At 45.1% G+C, this 21,201-nt stretch overlaps 1 protein-coding gene across 2 annotated transcripts; it reads left to right on the forward strand.

Moving 5' to 3' along the window:
* Window positions 1-926: 926 nt before the first annotated feature.
* Window positions 927-19,437, forward strand: CASP6 (caspase 6). Of its 2 annotated transcripts, XM_043870894.1 has the most exons (7): window positions 944-1,392; window positions 11,926-11,968; window positions 12,487-12,633; window positions 13,057-13,133; window positions 15,170-15,345; window positions 17,942-18,101; window positions 18,811-19,437. In XM_043870894.1, exons 1-7 carry the CDS (start codon window positions 1,353-1,355, stop codon window positions 19,047-19,049), a joined length of 882 nt encoding a protein of 293 aa, XP_043726829.1. In that variant the 5' UTR covers window positions 944-1,352; the 3' UTR covers window positions 19,050-19,437. The 2 variants fall into 2 exon arrangements, with proteins under 2 accessions (XP_043726830.1, XP_043726829.1); XM_043870895.1 differs by lacking the exon at window positions 11,926-11,968 and having other exon boundaries at window positions 927-1,392.
* The last annotated feature ends 1,764 nt before the right edge of the window (window positions 19,438-21,201 follow it).

Below are 21,201 nucleotides of genomic sequence, written 5' to 3' on the forward strand. Positions count from 1 at the left end.
GCATGGGGTGAGTAAAATCCTTTGATTTCATATTCTGTGTGCTTTTTTGAACCACAGCACATGTAGGAAGTTAGATTTTATTTTTCTCTCTCATATAAAAAAGTGATATTTATAGAAGCATGAATGCTAAGTTGCTTCAGTCATGTCTGACTTTTGGGGACCCTATGGACCGTAGCCCGCCAGGCTCCTCTGGCCGTGGGATTCTCCAGGCAGGAATACTGGAGTGCGTGCTTGACCTCCTCCAGGGGATCTTCCTGACCCAGAGATTGAACCTTGTCTCTGGGATCTCCAGCATTGGCAGCCAGTTATTTACCACTAGCGCCTCCTGTGGTGTTGGTTTAGTCACTAAATCGTGTCGGACTCTTGCGAGTGCATGGACTGTAGCCTGCCAAGCTCCTCTGTTCATGGGATTTTCCAGACAAGAATACTAAAGTGGGTTGCTATTCCCTTCTCCAGGGGATCTTCCCGACCCAGGGATCGAACCCAGGTCTCCTGCATTGCAGGCAGGTTCTTTACCGACTGAGCGCCACCTGGGAAATCCCATTTATAGAAATCGGATCTCTTAGGCTAATATATTGAAAGTCGTGTCTTAACACATTTCCCCCCGTCTGCTATTGGTTACTTTTTAAATGACGAGACCACGAGAAGTTGGAAAAGATGAGGCCACGTTTTCTTCCAATGTCAGGAGTTACTCGTTGAAGCAAATTTACACAATAACCAGCCACCCGAAGAGGAGCTCAATTAAATGCAGCAAACATGCTCAGTAAAAGTCATAATCTACAGAGCCCAAAATCGGGTCTCCGAATTTCTGCATGATTCCTTTCCAGAATTAACACTACATATGAAAGTCAGACTTGGAAATTCTGGAGTTGCCTCCAGTTTACTTAGTCCCGGATCCGCTATACAAAGAGCGTTTTAAAGTCCTCCTAACAAGTCACCGGCACTGGGAAAAGGGGAAAACGCGGCAGCGCACACCTTGGAGACGCGCGAGGAGCAGAGACTGGGGGCGGAGCTCGAGCGATCCGGGGCTCGCCGCCGGCGGTCTGTAGTTGCCTGCAGCCTCCCACCCCGGGACTGCGGCTTGTCTTCGGAGTCGCTGCTGACATCTCCCGAAGGCCGGCTTCGGCTCCCCAGGCGCCAGGCGGGCGAGACCGCGTCCTCCGCCGTGCCCGGGCGCTCCGGCCGCGGCGAGCTCCGAGCGAAGCCAAGGGCACCCCCCGACCCCCCGAGCCCGCCTCCACCGCGGGAAGGCTGGGAGCCGGGGCGGCGGGGGCGGGGGAAGGGGCGGGGGCAGCGGCCCGGCTTCAGGAAGCGGAGGCCGCCCGGGCGTCGGTGCCACGCTCTCCGCTGCGATGAGCTCCGAGCCTGCGCTCCGCCCGGCTCGCGGTGCGGGTAGGTGGCGGGTGCCGAGCGGGGCGCGCGGGCGCGAGTGGGGACGCGGGTTGCCCCGGCTTTGCTCGGAGGCCGGGAGAAGTTGAGGGTCTTGGAGGGAAGCGCTCAGGTCGGGTGGGCGCCGCGGAGCTTCTGGGCTCAGAAAAACAACTCCGGGACCTCGCCGCCGCCTCCTTGCGGTCTCTGGTGGCGGCGCTGGGCGCTGGGGAGTGCCCCGGCCGCTTTTGTCCTCCGGGCACTGATCTCTTCCTAGCTGTCGTGGCAATTTGAACTTTAACTGCGCCTGGTCGTAAGAAAAGTTAACTTTTGGGTCTTGTTGGGCCTTATTTTTTTCCCTTCTACGTAAAAATAAGTGTTTGCCTGTAGTAACAGTGGAGCGTGAGCAGCCCGCGGGGGCGGCCGGGCAGAGAGAAGCCCCGGGCTTGCCAGCACGGAAACTGGAGATGAAAGTCAGGCCTTGGTAGCTGCACAGCCCCCCATGGTTCTCCTGCATCTGGGAAACCTGCAGTTATTTGTGAGTTTAACGTTAGGCCACGGTAACTTTTCTCTGGGGGGTTCCCTGGTGGCTCAGACGGTAAAGAATCCGCCTGCTAAAGCAGGAGACCTGAGTCGGCTCCCTGGGTCGGGCAGATCCCCTGGAGGAGGGCATGGCGACCCACCCCAGTATTCTCACCTGGAGAATCCCACGGACAGAGGAGCCTGGCCGGCTAAGGTCCATGGGGTCTCAAAAAGTCGGACACAGCGACTAAAATTTTCTCTACAAAATAATCAGCTTCTAAACACACGCTTTAGGATGTTCTTCCCTGTCACTTATAATTACATTACTGATAAGGTTTAGAAACTCTGAGCCTGGCCATAGTTTTAAAAAGGGCGGGGCGGGGGGGGAGGAAGGTGGAGAGTGGTTTGACTCGCCGGCGGTCAATCCACAGAGTGCCTTTATTCCAGAGCTTTTTGTTCTTTGCTACATAAAACAAGCCTCGTCGCAGAGGCACGTTGTAAAAGTCACCACGGATGTTCAGGAAGTGGAGTTACCCTGATGATGTCCTGCAACCATTTCCCTCTTGGAACCCCAGGGGAGGGGTTCGGGAACGAGGGCTGGATGCTTGAGGCAGTGCTAGTCACTGCACATCCCCTGCGGTTCCTGTAATGGTTTCCTTCCTCTCCCGACTTGGCTCCCCTTTCTTTGTCCACATTGCTCCTTTTCCTATGTATTCTAGGCCTGACATGAGTCACTGAAGGTAGGATTATTAAACCAGTCCTTGATAAGGAATATGGGTAGATTGTCACAGATACTGCAGTGAATGAAGATGACGACATTAGATACTGAAGAAGTTTGGAGAAGTGAGCACTTGGTTTAGAAAGGTTTCTGGTCTCTCCCTGGTGGGAGTGGTTTTACCGTGTTAATAGGGAGTGCACGGACTTTGCAATCTGCAGGCAGAACCGGGCCTTTTGGTACCAACTCCAAGGCACCGACCTTAGATAAGCCCCTTGCACTTTCTCTGTCTCAAAGGGCCTGTGGAGCAGAGTGAGATAAAATTATCTCATGTGCCAAGTCATCAAGAAATGGTGATTGGAGGCCTTCTCAGGTTAAGGTGTGGAGGAAAAAGAATGATTGATTGGTTTTGTAAAATCTGGTTTGAGCAAAGAAATGGTTACATTATGATGGAGAGGAAAATTGCATAAATCAGAGACAAGGAGAAGGGAGGAGAGGTCAAGAGTCTCGTTGCCTCATTTCTGAGAAAAATTGCAGATGAAAAGGAATTTATAAATCGTATATAGAGTATCTCCCTCACTAAGATTTATTTTCTCCACGTCAACAAAACCAGTTTATTTGTATTCATGCAGTATGCCATTCAGTCGCTAAGTTGTGTCCGACTCTTTGCTACCCCACGGACTGCAGCATCCCAGGCTTCCCTGTCCTTCACCGTCTCCTGGAGCTTGCTCAAACCCATGTCCATTGAGTCAGTGATGCCATCCAACCGTCTCACCCTCTGTCATCCCCTTCTCCTCCTGCCCTCAGTCTTTCCCAGCATCAGGGTCTTTTCCAGTGAGCTGGCTCTTCACGTTATGCAGTATAATGATACTGTGCACCCTTCCTGAAAGCTGGTCTGTTGGGCACATACAGTTTAAAATGACTGTGACAGAATCATAATGATCTCAGAGAGGCAGCAGTGAGCTGTGGCATGAAGTGAGATTGTAATTCCCTGCCCAGGAATTGAATCTGGGTAGCCTTGATGAAAACCAGGAATCCTAGCTTCCAGACCAGTAAGGGCTAGAGGCTCAAACCTGTTTTTCCCTGACTCTTGCCCCTAGTGAAAAATGCACTTTTCATGGAGGCAAAAACTAAATGCAGGTACAAAGTTTATTATTAGAGACACAGCACAACGACAAATGGGAGCGAACACAGAGAGACTGTTAAGATAGAAGCAAGCCTGAGATGCATACTGCAGACAAAGGGTGTGGGTGTGTCCTCTCTGATGAGGACACAGTAAAAAGACAGTAAAAAGTTCGTTCAGTCTCTCAGTTGTGTCCGACTTTGCGAGATGGTTAAGTCATTTATTCGGACAGTGCTGGTGGCTAAGACGGTAAAGAAGCTGCCTGCAATGAGGGCTTGATCCCTGGGTCGGGAAGATCCCTGGGTCGGGAAGATCCCCTGGACAAGGGCGTGGCAACCCACTCCAGTATTGTTGCCTGGAGAATCCCATGGACAGAGGAGCCTGGTGGGCTACAGTCCATGGGGTCGCAGAGTCGGTCACGACTGAGTGACTTTCACTCCTGCTCTTTGTTCACCTTTGGCCCGTTGTCTTGTTTTGACACCCCTACCTGCCCCTACTCTCCACCCCTCAGTCAGTTTGTCTCAGGACCCTCCCCTGGGTATGCCTGCACCCCTCAGTCAAGATGGATTTCATCACAGAGGCATATGGTGGGGGGAGTAGCAAGACTTACTGTGGTCTGACATCCCTGCCTTTTTTGGCCCCTTGAAGCCTTTTGCACATATGTAGTGTCTCCTTTCGGAGAAGGCAATGGCACCCCACTCCAGTACTCTTGCCTGGAAAATCCCATGGACGGAGGAGCCTGGTAGGTTGGGGTCCATGGAGTTGCTAAGAGTCGGACACGACTGAGGGACTTCACTTTCACTTTCACGCATTGGAGAAGGAAATGGCAACCCACTCCAGTGTTCTTGCCTGGAGAATCCCAGGGACAGGGGAGCCTGGTGGGCTGCACAGAGTTGGCCACGACTGAAGCGACTTAGCAGCAGCAGTGTCTCCTTTGCCCTAAGAATGGGAAATGTATGACCTCTTGATCTTCTAACAGAGTTTGGCCACTCTGTTCCTGCCATAAGGTACCCAGTGGGTAACCCATAAGGTCTGGTTATCCACTGTATTCCTGCTGTTTTTATATCCAAGAGCAGATCTTGAAATGTAGACCAGACAGCAGTCTGGTCATAAATACCTAGCCCAAAGCCCATCTGTCTCTTGCCTCAGGATGTGTAAGCAGAGGGCTGGGAGTGTCTGGCCTGGAGCCTATCTTTTCCTCCCCCGCCCCTTGTCAAGGGGCCAGTTGTACATGTCTGTTCTAGAGTCCAACTGTCTCCTGCCTCAATAATGTATGTTCTCTGAAGCTGGGTAAAATTGATCAGCTCCGAGGAAGTTTTGGAACTTCCGTTCTAATCTCTGTCTCCATAACTTTCTGTTCCGATTCAGCAAACTGCTAGAACAGACTGGCAGCTGGACCAGATCAGTGTTGATATTGTAGGATACAGGGCGCCTGTTTATAGCAGCGTGAAGGTTAGAGCCTGTGAGGTTCAGAATTAAGTTTTCAGAGCCCAGTTTCTTTCTATGTCTATTTGTTAACAGTGACAACAAAAAAAAACTTAAAAAAAAAAAAAAAGCCTCATTAAGATGGTCCTGTTAACTTTGAAACTGAATGTTATTTTAAACTAGTTAATCTTGAACTACTTAATACTAGCTGTCTTCCCTAAATCTATAAGCTGACAGCAATATTTGAGATGACTCAAACACACAGTGTAAATTACATCAGCCCAGGAGAACTATGAGGCTCCTTCCTCAGACTATGAAAAGGAAACCTTAGGGATCCAATAGAGTGTACATCTCCTGTGCTTTCACTCTCAGGGACTTGAGTTAGTTCGGTGACCAGCCGGTTGGCAGGGACACTCCAGGCTGCCTTAAGCTCGCTACCAACAAGGTGCAAAAGCTGGGGGAGGTGATCTGCTGGGTCTCAGCTCCTCTGGGGGTCTCAGAAGAGACTCAGTGCCCTCCAGCCTGTGCAGGTTCTTGGAGGATGAAGGAAGTGATTGGCTTTCAGAGAAAGATTTTTTTTTTTTAATTGAAGTGTAATTCCTTTACAATGTGTGTTAGTTTCTGCTGTTCAAAGATGTGAATCAGCTATATGTATACATGTAGACCCTCCCTCATGGGCCTCCTTCCCACCGCCCACCTGCTCTATGCCATCCATCTAGGTCATTCATTACACAGCAATGAGCTGAGTTCTCCTTGCTATAATGGCAGGTTCCCACCACACTATCTATTTTACATATCATAGTGTATATATGTCAATCATAATTTTCCAGTTCATCCTATCCTTGCCTTCTCCCACTGTGTCCACCTGTCCATTCTCTACAGCTGCCTCTCTTTTCCTCTCCTGGAACTAGGTTCATTTGCCATTTTTCTCGATTTCCACATACCTGCCTTAATATACGATATTTGTTTTACTCTTTCTGATTTACTTGACTCTGTAGGAAAGACTATGGGTCCATCCAGATCTCTACAGATGACCTAATTTTGTTCCTTTTTATGTCTGAGTAATACTCCATTTGTGTATTTGTGCCACATCATCTTTGTCCATTCATCTGTTGGTGGACACTTCGGTTGCTTCCATGCCCTGTCTTTTGTAAATAGCCCTGCTGTGAACATTGGGGTACATGTGTCTTTTTCAGTTCTGGTTTCCTCAGGGTATATGCCCAGTAGTGCTGGGAGAGTCCTGGGTCATGTGGTAGTTTTATTCCTACTATTTTAAAGGAATCTCCATACCGTTCTCCATGATGGCCACAGCAATTTACATTCCCAACAGTGCAAGAGGGTTCCCTTTTCTTTTTCTTTTTTTTGAGGGTTCCCTTTTCTCCACATCCTCTCCAGCATTTATTGTTTGTAGATTTTTTGATGATGTCCATTCTGACTGGTATGTGGTGATACCTCGTTGTAGTTTTAATTTGCCTTTCTATAATAATTAGCAATGTTGAGCATCTTGTCATGGGTTTGTTGGCCATCTGTATGTCTTCTTTGGAGAAATGTCTATTTAGGTCTTCCTCCCATTTTTTGATTGGGTTGTTTATATTTTTTAACATTTTCTTATTTGTTTGGTTGGGCTGGGTCTTAGTTGCAGCACACAGGATCTCGATCTTTGTTGCAGCATGTAGGATCTTTAGTTGTGCAATCGAACTCTTAGTTGTGGCTTGTGGGATCTAGTTCCCTGACCAGGGATTGTACCCTGGCCTCCTGCATTGGGAGCTTGGAGTCTTAGCCACTGGACTACCGGCAAAGTCCCTGTTTTTTGTTTTTTATATTGAGCTGCATGAATTGTTTGTATATTTTGGAGATGAAGCCTTTATCTGTTGCTTCGTTTGCAATTATTTTCTCCCATTCTGAGAGTTGTCTCTTCATCTTGTTTATGGTTTCCTTTGCTGTGCAAAAGCTTTCGAGTTTAATTAGGTCCCATTTGTTTATTTTTTTTTCCCTTCTCCAGGGGAATCTTCCCAACCCAGGGGTTGAATTTGGGTCTCCTGCATTGCAGGCAGATTCTTTACTGTCTAAGCCACCAACTTCCAAAGCCATGCTAAATAATAATAGTGAGAGTGAACATCCTTGTCTCATTACTGATCTTAGAGGAAATGCTTTCAGTTTTTCACCATTAAGAATGATGTTTGCTGTGGGACTGTTGTATATGGCCATTATTATATTGAAGTAGATCCCCTCTATGCCCACTTTCTGGAGAGTTTTTATCATACATGGCTGTTAAATTTTGTCAAAAACTTTTTATGCATCTATTGAGATGATCATATGGTTTTTATTTAATTTAATACAGTGTATCACATTGATTTGACTATATTGAAGAATCCTTACACCCCTGGGATAAATCCCACTTGATCACGGTGTATGAGTCTTTTAATGTGTTGCTGCATTCTGTTTGCGAGGATTTTGTTGAGGATTTTGTGTCTTTGTTCATCAGTGGTATTGTTCTGTAATTTTTTTTGGTAATTTATTTGTCTGGTTTTGGTGTCAGGGTCATGGTGGCCTTGTAGAATGAGTTTGGGAGTGCTCCTTCCTCTACAATTTTTGGGAAAAGTTTGAGAAAGACAGGTGTTATCTCTTCTCTAAATGTTTGACAGAATTTGCCTGTGAAGCCATCTGGTCCTGGCCCTTTGTTTGTTGAAAGGTTTTTAATTACAATTTCAATGTCCTTATTTGTGATTGGTCTGTTTATATTTTCTAATTCTTCTCAGTCCATTCTTGAAAAGTTGTACCTTTCCAAGAATTTGTCCATTTCTTCCAGGTCGTCTATTTTATTATCATATAGTTGCTTATAATAGTCTCTTATGATGCTTTGTATTTCTGCAGTATTAGTTGTTCATTTCTCCTTTTTCATTTCTGAATTTGTTGATTTGAATTCTCTCCCTTTTTTTCTTAATGATTCTGGCTAAAGACGTACCAATTGTATCTTCTCAAAGAACCAACTTTTAGTTTTATTGATTTTTGCTATTGTTTTCTTCATTTCTATTTCATTTATTTCTGCTCTCATCTTTATGATTCATTCCTTCTACTAAACTTTGGTGTTTTTGTTGTTGTTATTGATGTTCTTTCTCTAGTTGCTTTAAGTGTGAGGTCAGTTTGAGATTTTTCTTGTTTCTTGAGGTGAGATTGAATTTTAGATATAGATTTAATGTGTTTAGTTTGAGTGATTCTATTTCTTTATTATGTAATTGTTTTAATGATAAGGAGGTAAGGGTATTAAAAGGAGGTAAGAAAAAAAAAAGGTAGATCATGGAATGCTTTTGAAAATGGAAGGAGAGGAAATGCTCTACATTGCTTAGTAGAACAGTGTGGGGAGCAGGAAGGAACCCCACTAGACAATGTGTGGAATAAGAGGTCTTCTGGGAGGGCAATCTGTTGGCTAGGAGGAATCCCAGTTAGAACAGTGTGTGGCTAGGAAGTAGCCCCAGCAGAGCACTGTGTGGCGTGGGCAGTGTCCCAGGGGAGCAGTGTGTGGATGAGAAAGTATCCTACTGTATCGCTGGGTTGTAGGAAGTATGCTGGGTGGAGGAGTTCATGGGCTCGGAGGGATTTGGGGTAGCTCAGTATGCAGAGTGGGAAGTCAGCCTTGAAGAGTTGTGTGTTCAGGAGGGCGGTATCCCTGAGCAGAGGGGAGTCTTGGTAGGAAATGTCCCCGTGGAGCAGTGTGGAGCAGGAAATTCTCCCTGGTACAGCAGTGTGTGGGGCAGGATGTATTCTGGGTGTGGCGGTGTGTGGTGTGGGAAGAGGAGGACGTATGTTCAGTGGAAGTGTCTGGGGAAGGGAGTGTCCTCGGTGAGTGCAGTAGGGGAGGGTCCCTTGTATAGCACTGTTTAGGAGGACATCTCCAGGTAAAGAGGCCTGAGGAACAGTGAAGGAACGACCCTGGCTGGAGCACCGTGGTGGTAAGAAGCACGTCACATAGAGCTGTGTGTGGAGTAGGTGACCACGGAGAACACTGGGGCAGGAAGGTCCCAGGCGCGGAGCAGAGCGTGGAGCCGGAGACACCGCTTGCAGAGCGGTGTGTGGAGCAGGACGTGTCTGGCAGCGTGTGGCATAAGGAGGGAGGTGTCTCCTCGGGGGAGCACTGTGTGGAGGAGGAAGTCACTGGTGCAGAGTGTGCAGAGAGGGAAATATCCGTCCACAGAGCAGGGTGTGGAGCGGGGAGAACTCCGGGCAGAGTCTCTGTAGAGGAACAAGAGGTTGTATCCAGACCGCAGCAGCGTGACGGGAAGTAACCTGGCGAAGTAGTAGTGTGGAGTAGGGTGTGTCCCGGATGCAGCAGGGCAGAGGTGGAACGGGAGACCTTGGTGGGGCAGTGTGTGGAGGACGAGGTCCCCAGGGAAGACCGTGTGTGGATGCAGAGTTCCCGAAGGAGAGCAGGGTGTGGCGCTGGCTGCATTCCCTCCCGCAGTGTGTGAGCCGGGAAGCGGCCCAGCACATCATCGCCTGGACTAGGAGGTATTCCGGGTACAGCAGATTGTAAGTGTCCCGGGGGGAACAGCGTGTGGTGTCGGAAGTAATCCTGGTAGAACAGGCTGTGTCGGAGGAGGTGTCCTGGGCCCAGCAGAGGGTGGAACCGGAAGTGCCCCCCAGAGCTGTGTGTTCACTGGGGCAGCCTCCCGAGTGGAGTGTGTCTGATCAGGAAGCGTCGGCTGTTCAGCCGTGTGTGGGGTAGGGAGCATCCTGGCAGGAGAGCAGTGTGTGGAGGAGGAGGTTTCACAGTAGACCAGCGTGTGACGTAGGAAGTATTCTGGATAGGAGTTCTGGAGGAGGAGGTGTCCCTGCAGAGAGCTGTGTGTGGTCGGAAGTCTCCCCAGCATCAAGCGCAGGGGTGGGAAGAGTTCTAGTAGAAACGCGTGTGGAATGACTCTGATAGTGTGTCCAGCAGGAAGTATTAATAGTCCCCAGGGTCGGTGTGTGGAGTAGAAGTCTCCTGGTGGGACAGGGTACGAGGTGCCACGTACCCTTTGTAGAGCAGTGTGTGGGGTGGGCAGGGCCCCTTCTAAAACATGGTGTGGAGTAGGTCGTGTCTCAGTAGGGCATTGTGTGAAATAGGAGATCCCCCAGTAAGCAGCTTCGTGGTAGGGGTGTCCCTGGATAGAGGAGAGCTTGGTAGGAAGGGTCCCCAGTACAACACGGTGTGGAATACGCAGGATCTGCCTCAGGGCAGGATGAGGGTAGCGTGGAAGCCTCGGGAGTGGGGAGGATGCATTAGAGAGGCTGTTTCTGACTCCTAATCTTTGGTGTGAGTAAAAATCACCTTGTCACATCTCCCACGATTCTGATTCTATAAATCTGGGTTACGTACCAGGAATCTGCATTTTATCACCCAGGCCAGGGATTGATGCAGAAGGTTAAGGAAAACTGATTGGGGCCTATTGGAACAAGGGTGGTGCCTCTCTGGGGTCTTGGCTGGTTTGAATGCTGGATGCAGTCCAGGAGGAGCAGGCTGAGAGTGACTGGTAAAGGGCCCTGGAGTTGAATTCTCCCTCTCCTCATTCTCTCTCCCTAGGTGGACTTTTGTCAGTGAGGAGACATGAGGTTAGAACCATCAGGCATGAGGGAGAGACTCCAAGGAGTGAGGGGAACTCCACCCTCTTGGCAGGGAGATGATGGGTAGGAGTTTACCCCTAGGGTCTGTCCTCCTTCCTTCTAAGACCTCAACTGAAAGGGGCATCTTGCTCCATTATTAGTATTTGTGTAGTCGTCACTTTCTGTCCCCTCTCAAGCTGTTTATCAGGTAAAAGCAGACTCATGAGCATATGGACTCTTCTGATAGAAGATGTCAGACTCACTGGTGCTGTCCAGTAGAGAAGCCACTGGCCACACATGTTATATAAATTTAATTTAGTTGAAGTTAATTAAAATTTGAGTTCCTCAGTTGCACTAGCCAAAGTTCAAGGGCTCAAAAGCACATGTGGCCAGTGGCTGCCCCCAGAGACAGCTGGGGTAGGGAATTCTGTCGCTGCAGAGGTTCTGATGCACAGCACTATTCTTGGGAGAAGGATTCAGTGAGAGGTTGTCTTGTGGGTGGGGAAGTCTGATCTTGGGTTGGGAGAGGAGGGTCCCCATTATAGGATCATAACAAGCATGCATGTGTCATGCAGGAGGTCAGAATCTGAGTCTTTGCCCTTCCCTTCCTCCACCAAAACGTCTGCCGCTTCCAGGCAGTAGGGTAATCCAGTGTCAACCACGCTGTGTTCAGTTCTCTTGCTTGACTTCACTCCTTCTCTGTTTCAGAGAATATTTGCAAAAAACATTTTCTGCAAAATAAAGCAATTTCATATTTCATTTGAGCTTCACGATCACAGAGCTACGTTTGTTACTTTTGGCATAGTGTGCAACAAATAAATTTGAGTAGTGTTTTTCCATTTCTGTTTATGATCTTTTTTTATTTTGCATGTAAGAGTTGGAGGTGAGAAAACTGAGCTCTGCATTTACGGTTCGTTTATTTATTTTGGCTGCGCTGGGTCTTCCTTGAAGTGCGTGGGCTTTCTGTGGTTGCGGTGTGCGGGCTTCTCTAGTTGTGGCACGTACAGTTCATTTATTATTAACAGCACTTTCCCTTCCTTCTCCCTTACCCCTTCTCACATCCTTTGACTTTTAAACCGACCAAGACAGAAGGAGCTTAGCAGATAGGAATCAAGGCAGCTGGGAGTTCCTAATGTGTTTTATGACCATAAATCAAAAAGTATGTTAACAAGGCCCTACTTTCTTTTAATAGGTGAAGAACAAAACATGACCGAAATAGATGCCTTCCCTAGGAGGTAATAATGTTCTGTTTACTCACAGAGGTCTTTTCCTTTAGTGGTCATCATCAGCCTACAGAAATCAAAGAAAGAAAGGGACATGGGCTCTGAAAAGCAGAGCGGAGAATGCCAGGTTTCAGCATCTGGAGGGTTGGCTTGTAGGTGTGCGGGTTGGTTGCTGCCCCTGTTTCTGAAGGGACTTGAGGCTCAAGATATGGAACAGTTGGGACGGCCTTGGCCTGGGCCAGACCACCGTCTTTGGTCCCTGGTCCCTGGAGCCCTGGGGAAAAGACACCCAAGCAGAGGAACTGGGGGGGTGGGAGTGGTGTGCTCAGGATGGCTGCCGTTTACCGGTTGGTACAGAGATGTTTCAGGGCTTCCCTGACCAGCGTGGCTGGGAGGCCTGCCCAGGGCACGGCGGTGGCCTGTCGGCCTGGCGCGGGAGGAAGCAGCAGACCTCTGTCTGTTCTGCGCGTTGACCTTGGGCTTGGAGGAGCTTATTATTTAATATGATTTTTTAAACTTTTTCTAAACAGAGAAATGTTTGATCCGGCTGAAAAGTACAAAATGGACCACAAGAGGAGAGGAATTGCATTAATCTTCAATCATGAGAGGTTCTTCTGGCACTTAACCCTGCCAGAGAGGCGGGGCACCAGTGCCGACAGAGACAATCTTAGGCGCAGGTAGTATTGTTTTATTTAACATCCAGATGGTCAGATATTTAAGTGATAACTACTTGTCCGCACTGTAGAAATAACAGAGCAAGAGTATTTGAGGATGAACCTCACTTGGGCCCAGCCTTCCTTAAGAACTTGCCTGAATTTTCCCCTTAATCCTGTTCTATTAAATGTCAACAGTCTTTGCATTCTTATAAATATATCTGCATAGTAGACAGCAGTATATTCTAACTTAAATTAGTTATCATGAATAAATCCCTTCCTGCCATGGGTAATCGAGGAAAACCATCATTGTCGTATTTGATTTTTCTTTCTCCCTAAAGAAAAGTCAATTTATATGTCATAAAAATGTGTATAGATTCCTCAAATAATTAGGAGTATATGACAGTTTTGAATAGCTCATAAGCTAGTATCCAATTTAATCTCCAGGTTTTCAGATCTAGGATTTGAAGTAAAATGTTTTGATGATCTTAGAGCAGAAGAACTATTGCTCAAAATTCACGAGGGTAAGTAGTTTTCCTATTCATCTTCCTTTGATGGGACTGAGTAGTTTTTAATTATCCTTGTATGAAGACAGGTCCAAATAATTAACTGTTGTAAAAAAGGCTTGTCAATTAATTTAGCATGGGTTATAGGTTTTGCTGGTGCCTCTCTGATTATACATTACTCAGCAGATTTAGAGACCTTTGCAAAGTATTATGCCTACCAAGTTATAGTTTATATACCACTACAGTCTGTTACTCTGGAAATGAATGTAATGATCTTTTCATTTGGCAATTAAAAGCCTAAGATGCAAATACTACAGATGCTGGGCAGTCATTTTTTAACTGACTCCTTCCATACCCAAGTTTTTTACTGACTTCAAAATACTTCTGATTTACATACATTATATCTTAATTTATACATCACTATGCAGTAGGTTGGAGAAGGAAATGGCAACCCACTCCAGTATTCTTGCCTAGAGAATCCCGTGGACAGAGGAGCCTGGTGGGCTGCTATCCGTAGGGTCGCAGAGTTGGACATGGCTGAAGCGACTTAGCATGCATGCATGCATTGGAGAAGGAAATGACAACCCACTCCAGTGTTCTTGCCTGGAGCATCCCAAGGACAGAGGAGCCTGGTGGGCTGCCATCTGTGGGGTCGCACAGAGTCAGACATGACTGAAGCGACTTAGCAGCAGCAGCAGCATGCAGTAGGTAAATTAACAACCTAATGTGTATAATAATCACCACGTGTCATGGATTCTTAAGTAATTTGTCAATGGACTATTAAAACAATTACATCATTAAACTTTCTTCAGAACTTTTTTTTTTAATTGAGGTGTAACTGACACACAGAGAAGCCTGATGTGCTGCAGGCCATGGCGTTGCATTTGTGTACACTGGGGAACAATTGCCACCAGAAGTCTAGTTACCGTCACCATTCATAGTTATCAAATCTTTTCTAGTGACTTTTAAGTTTATTCTCTTAGCAACTTTCAAATATGCAGTACAGTACTGCTAACTGTCGTCATCATACTGTACATTAACATCCTCAGGACTCATTTATTTTGTAACTGCGAGTTTACACCATTTGACCCCTTCACCATTTTGCCTCACGATTCTCCTTCCCCTGCCCCGGCTGCCAGCAGTCTGTTCTCTGCACCTCTGAACTTGGTTCTGCTTGCTGGCTTGCTGGGTTTTTAGTTCCCACATACAGTGACGTGATCATGTCCTGCTCTGACTTGTGTCACTTAGCATAATGCCCTCGGGGTTCATCCGTGTTGTTGCAAATTGCAAATTTTCCTTTTTTTAATGACTGAATGCTAATCCACTGTATATGTGCAGACCACACTTTCTTTATCCATTCATCCATTAATGGACATTTGGGTTGTTTCTGTATCTTGGCTGTTGTAATAATGCTGCAGAGAATACGAGGGTTCATATATCTTTACAAGCTAGTGTTTTTGTTGTCTTTGGATAAATACCCAGAAGTGGAAATGTCGGCTATGGTAGTAGCTCTGTTTTTAATTTTTTGAGGACCCTTATACCAGGGCTCTTCTTTAATCTGTAAATAATTTCTGCTGCTGTAAATAATAACTGGCTGCTCACCAACTTTCCTACTTTGCTTGCTGCTCAGCCTCGTGTCTTAACACTCTGGGAAGCTCCAAGCGCTGCAGACGTAATAGTGATGGTGCAGCGACACTTAGGGAAGTGTTACGGGGCAGTTTCTGCGTCTTTCCAGTCTGCCCTAAGAAGGTCTCTGCTGATTCAAAGAAACTTTTTAGGGGTTCCCCATAATAATCCCTTTAGGTTTTCCATGTCATTATTCTGTTTTAAAAAAGCTAACAAAAACCTGTTCAAACTTTGAACTGTAATAATTTGGATGTTTAAAAGTCAGATACAGTACTGCTTAATTAAATAAGTGGTTTCATTAGACATTTTATAATAAATTTCCCCTCAATTATGTGAAACTTTATTCTAGTATTAGTAAATTAAAATTTTACATGTAGATAATAAGTACCTTATTTTCATTTCTAAATAACTTTTGGGGTCCTTTTTAGCATCAACTGCCAGCCACGTAGATGCAGATTGCTTTTTGTGTGTTTTCCTGAGTCACGGTGAAGGCAACCACATCTATGCATATGATGCCAAAATTGAAATTCAGACGTTAACAGGCTTGTTCAAAGGAGACAAGTGTCAGAGCCTGGTTGGAAAACCCAAGATATTTATCATTCAGGTAAGACTGATTGTGTTATAGTCTTAATTATAAAGGCCATGGTTCTGTACATGTGATTAGAATGAACTAAAGCTGATTTTGGAAGTTAACTTTCTCCAGTAATCAGAAAAGGCCCTTTTTGAATCCTAGCCAATCAGAGTTGCAGCTTGAGCTGTTTGTGGTAGTTCTTTCTTAACATAAAGATGCTCAGTATCTTTATTACTTGCAAATGACTCAAAATTACTTGGAAATGACTCCCTGGCCCAGCCCAATGTTAAGGTAGGGTGGGCCTCTGGAGAAAGGGTCTGCTGATGGACCGGGGTGGTGAGGGCACCACCTGCTCAGACCAGGTTTAGCTCTGGGGCTGGAGAACGTGCCAGCCGGTGAGGACAGTGTGGGCATGAAGACTTCTCGTCCCAGCTAGACTTCTGGTCCTTTCCCATTTCCCTTAAGCCAAGATGTGGCTAAGAATAAAAATATTTGGAGGGGCCTGAATAACATCCCCTTTGGTACCTCAGGAAGGATTTCTGGAAAAAAATGGGAATTCCTGATGTTGCCGGGCTGCACGAAGTACACGGCCACATCTCACACCCTGCCATTCCTTGAGAGAGGGAGTAGGGGGCTACTTAAAAAAAAAAAAGAAGTCAAGGATGACTCCCTGGTTTCTTGTTGGACTGCGGCACTGGGGCGTCTGTGAGACATGTTGGAAATACAGGTCGAAACTTGAGACAGGAGGCCTAGGCTAGAGAAGTTAGTTGGGAGTAACGAGGGGATGGATGGTAACTGAGAGAGGCGGCCTGGGTTAGAGAATGGGCAGTAAAGAGCGGATAGATGGTACTGGGAGGCGTGGGAGTAGGTGAGCTTCTCCGTGTCAAGGACACCCTGAAAAAGGCATGTAGAGAGGGAATTCCCTTGTGGTCCATTGACAGCACACCGTGACTGCCAGGGCTCCGGCTTCAGTCCCTGGTTGGGAATCTAAGACCCCACAAGCTGCATGGTACCACCAAAAACAAGCATAGAGCAGAAATGAGGGGTACCGGTGAGGAATGGGCAGAGGGAAGATGATGAGGAGGATGGCTCAGAAGAGTAGGAGAAAATCATAAGAATGATGGGTGATTGTTCATGGAAAAGGGGGAGTGGCCAGCACTGTCAGGAACTAAATCAAGGAAAATGTTTTGCCAAGTTATTTTATTTCTCTGTGCATCAGATTCTTCATCACAGGAGCACTGCCTCATAGGGTGATTGGGAGGATAAGATGACCTGGCCTAAGGTGAAAAACGCTTTGAACAGTGCCCGGGAAATGGCACAGCCTCAGCCAGTAAAGGCTTACCGCAGGTGATTTGACAAGCACTGGCATTGAGTTCCACATGCTCTACATTCCATTTAGGGAGACAGTAGAAAAGGTCTGACGATAAGCCTGATAATACAAAATAAGATTAAAATCTCCCTGTAAAAATAGGGTATCACGAATCTTCTGTTTATCTGGTAACTCTGAAATCCATCAGAATGTTTCTTTTAAAGCTGATAATTCTTCAGCCATTTCAGAATTGATGGACACATTTATAATACTGTAGCAGTCTTGTTAGAGCACTGAACTTAAGTTTACGAGGGCTGCCAGAAGAGCGTACAGACGTACCTCGATTTATTGTGCTTTGCGTATTTTTACACTCTCGCTTTTTTAAAACAAACTGAAGGTTTGCGGCAACCCTGTGTTGATACCATTTTTCCAATAGCATTTGCTCACTTTGTGTCTCTGTCCCATTTGGGTAATTTTATATTTCACACTTTTTAAATATTGTCATGATCTGTGATTTTGACATTACAAGGACACCAGTCATAGTGGGTTAGGGCCCACCAATAGGCCTCATTTTACCCTAATTACCTCTTTAAAGACCATGTCACCATATACAGTTACATCTGAAATATTGGAGGTTATTTGTTTTATATTGAAGCCCTCAATATATAAATGGGGGTGGGACCTATTGACTGAAAGAAGACCAAATTCCCAGGGAGAAGGACCCTGCCAAAAAATAAATAAATGGAGCGGGGACAAAAGCCCGTAACAGTCATTGAATGTTATTTAGCCTTTGTATGAGTCAGAATTAGTGCGAATCTGAGCCCTCGCTTTAAAGAGGGAGCAGAAGGCAGGAGGCACACTGGTAATGGCTCTCAGGTCAGGTGGTGTCATTTTGACCCTTGCAGCTTGGCAGGGAAAACCCAGTCTGGGAATATATTACCTGATTAAATAGATACACTTAGGGACGTACTGTAGTTTTCTAAAAGAAGGGGTGGCTCTCGGTGCTGTGGTGTGCGTAATGCATAAGAAACTTTAAAACCACAGATATTTTCCCCTCTACAGTATACCTTGCAATCAACATAATTTGCTGTCTAGTTGAGGATGCCAGTTTTTTAAAACATCAACTATGAGAAAGCCTAAGTGGGAAAAAAAGCACTGTCAGCTTTGGCCTGCTGTAAACCCGAATGCATTGTTTCTGAAACGCCTGTAACGTGGATCCTGTTGATGTTGCTGCAAAGGCGTACGGAACATTCACTGTGAACGTGAAGCGCGGGGAAGAACAGGTGACTAAAGGAGGGGATTTTCCTCCTTGTCCCGTAGGCGTGTCGGGGCAGCCAGCACGACGTGCCGGTCATCCCTCTGGATGCCGTTGATCACGGGACACACAGGCTGGATGCCAACCTAACCCAGGTGGACGCGGCCTCGGTTTACACACTTCCAGCTGGAGCCGACTTCCTCATGTGCTACTCTGTGGCAGAAGGTGTGTGGGTGTTTAATACAAATGTATAATTGGCTTTCTTGGCTAAGTTTCTGTACGTTTCATCTTGCCTTGATTTTAGGTGAGGTCTTTTTAATGGGACTTGTGATCTGGTTGTGAAGCTCACAAGCTTAATGGACATCTTGATCAGAGTGATATTTAAAACTATAAAGTACCTTATAGAAAAATCCTTCCTGAAAACTATTACATGTTAAATAAAGCTCTAAGGCTAATTATATTGAATAGCTTAGCAGCAGAATGTGTCAGTTAGTGATGTGATACTGCTTTTATGGTTAACACTCGTGGAAAATGTTGTTGAAAAAAAAATTTTTAAGTGTGGCACCTAAACCACTGGATGACCAGGGAAGTCCCTGAAAAATATTTTGATGACAGTTGTTCTCTAATGTAGTAAATAATCTTATGTTTTTCTTTTTCTAATCACCGGTCTCAAAAATCATTGCCTAGTTTACTACTAGCTTGGGAATTTTTAGGAGGTGGAGAAAATTACATAGCATCAACACCATTTTTATAGAACTGTGTGGAATTAATCTTTTTCTCCACATGAGAATAGTCAGCAGAGAAAAAATTTTAAACTGTATCATGGACACATCTTAGTCTTGCCCAATGATTTTTGAGAACTCGGACTTGAAAAGTGATTTTCTGTCACAGTAGGTAACCTGGAAACGTCAGTGGCTTCTCCTGTCTTTTTTAGGTTACTATTCTCATCGGGAAACTGTGAATGGTTCATGGTATATTCAAGATTTGTGTGAGATGCTGGGAAAATTCGGCTCCTCTTTGGAGTTCACAGAACTCCTCACCCTGGTGAACAGGAAGGTTTCTCAGCGCCGAGTAGACTTCTGCAGAGACCCAAGTGCGATCGGAAAGAAGCAGGTTCCCTGCTTTGCCTCAATGCTAACTAAAAAGCTGCACTTCTCTCCAAAATCTAAATGATAGGTGCTATTTTGTTTTATGTATTCAAAATAGATTTTCTCTTTTCATATAAAGGAGTATCACTTGGTTGAAGCAATTTAAATGGTTCAGTAATTTTAAATGTTTTAAGCTTTAATAACAAAATAGTTCATATTGGACATGGTGAAGGGGTTTTGATATATGGAGAAATGAAATCCTCAGGGAATTCCTATAGATAAAAATCCACAAGCATTTGTAATACTAGACTTTTGTACTAAATTGTAAGTTTACTCAATATCTGACTGATTTAACTTGTATTTTGTGACTTTTTTTTTTAAATAAAACTTTATAATGTTTTTAGGGGCTTTTGAAATCTAAGAACTTGTTTTCCTTTAATATTTGAAATTTTTAAATTAAGTTTTTCTAATTTACATTCTTGTATCATTTACTTGGTCATAAAAAAATTAATCTACTTATGAATTACCATTTTTTTGTATAAGACTAACTCTTTAAAAAAAGCCTTCAAGAACTATTATATGGCATTGTGAAGAAGAAATATAAGCAGTTAATTCTTAGTCAGTAGAGGTCACAAACTTGCAAAGTTTGATTCTGTCAGTATCTTGCATGGTAAGTTATTATACACTGTCTGGTAGTCCCACTCACAGACCATCATCATATTTATGGAATAATAGACGTTGCTTTTTTTTTTTTTTTGGCAGTGCTGTGTAGCATGTGGGATCTTAGTTCCCAGATGAGGGATTGAACCCATGCCCCCTGCAGTGGAAGTGAAGTCTTAACTACTGGACTGCCTGGGAAGTCCCAGATGTTATTTTTAAGATTCAGCTCTTACTAATATGATATGTAAAATTTGAGTAATATGCTTTGTTAATAATCTGCCAGAGGCTGCAGATGGTTAAAAGTCTGGGTTTTGATAACAAACTTGGGACCTGCTGGTTCAGCAGTAGTTTGTGCTGTTTCAGGTATAGTTCAAAACATGTGCCAACTATATGCCAAGGTCAGTGGGGCATTTAAACCTTTTCCTGTAGTCATGACAGGGGTTTCACTGTCAGTTGAACAGTTTACCTTTCCTTTAGCCCCTGACCCTCAGGTGCTGCTGTCTCCATGACTCCCCTTGCAAGGTGAATGACTACAGAAACTCTCCTCAGCTCATCCAGCGAGCACAGGTCCAGCCCTCTAGGCAAAGATTATATAGCTCTGGTTACCTAAGAGAAGTTAGCTGATGTTATTAAAAAGCTCAACCCCTGCCACCCACCATATGCATATACACACATTTTTTTTTCCTTCAGTGATCAGTCTGAGGGTTTATTTGAATAAAATCCTCTTGTTCAGATGCAGTGACACTGGTACCAATGTATCTGGACACCAAAATGTCATCAAATTTGAGCTGTGGAAACAATAGGGACACAGCTGAATTTTGTTTATAATAGTTGTCTCAGGATAACACAACCCTTTCGTAATAAAATTAACATGCAATTTCTTTGGAATCCTTTAGTTTTGGTTTCAGTCTGTTTAACTTGGAACTTGAGTAGAAAGATCATACTTGGTGTTAATAAATGATCTCTCTGATTAATAACGTTTTAATATAAATGACATCTCCCATTTGAGAAACTACAGTTTAAGTACTAAAAAAGGTCAGAATGTCCCGCCTCTGATCACTGAGCTCTCATCCCCGGTGCTGAAAAATCAGTTTCACCTGTCACAAAAAAGTACAGTGTGACCTACACGCAGCTCCTTCTCTCAAGAATTAAACTCTACTTTAAAAGTAAAGTCTACTTTGTAAGGTGGGATGACACTAGTCAAAGGGAGCTATCTTTACTAAGAATTCATTCATTTTTCACATGACAAATTTTCTGAAGCTCTAAAGACACAGAAGTATTCTTTGATAACTGTCTTTCACATCCTCTTTCAGAGATGAGTAAAAGTTTTCTGTACAGAGCCAGAGAGGAACTGTGTTGGGCTTTGCAGCCCAGGCTGTCCGCTGCAGTCAAACCGGGATGCTATATTGTGAGAACAGCCACAGACAGTGCATCAGTGTTCATACTTGTGTTCCAGTAAAATTTTATTTACAAAAATGAGCATAGGTATTAGTTTGCCAACCTCTAGTCTACCCCTCTTCCCAGGTTTTCCTTTAGACTGTTTGAGAATTCAGAAGCCATCCTTTCTCTTTCCTGTT

The sequence above is a fragment of the Cervus elaphus genome, chromosome 17 (assembly GCF_910594005.1).
Source record: "Cervus elaphus chromosome 17, mCerEla1.1, whole genome shotgun sequence".
NCBI lineage: Eukaryota > Metazoa > Chordata > Mammalia > Artiodactyla > Cervidae > Cervus > Cervus elaphus.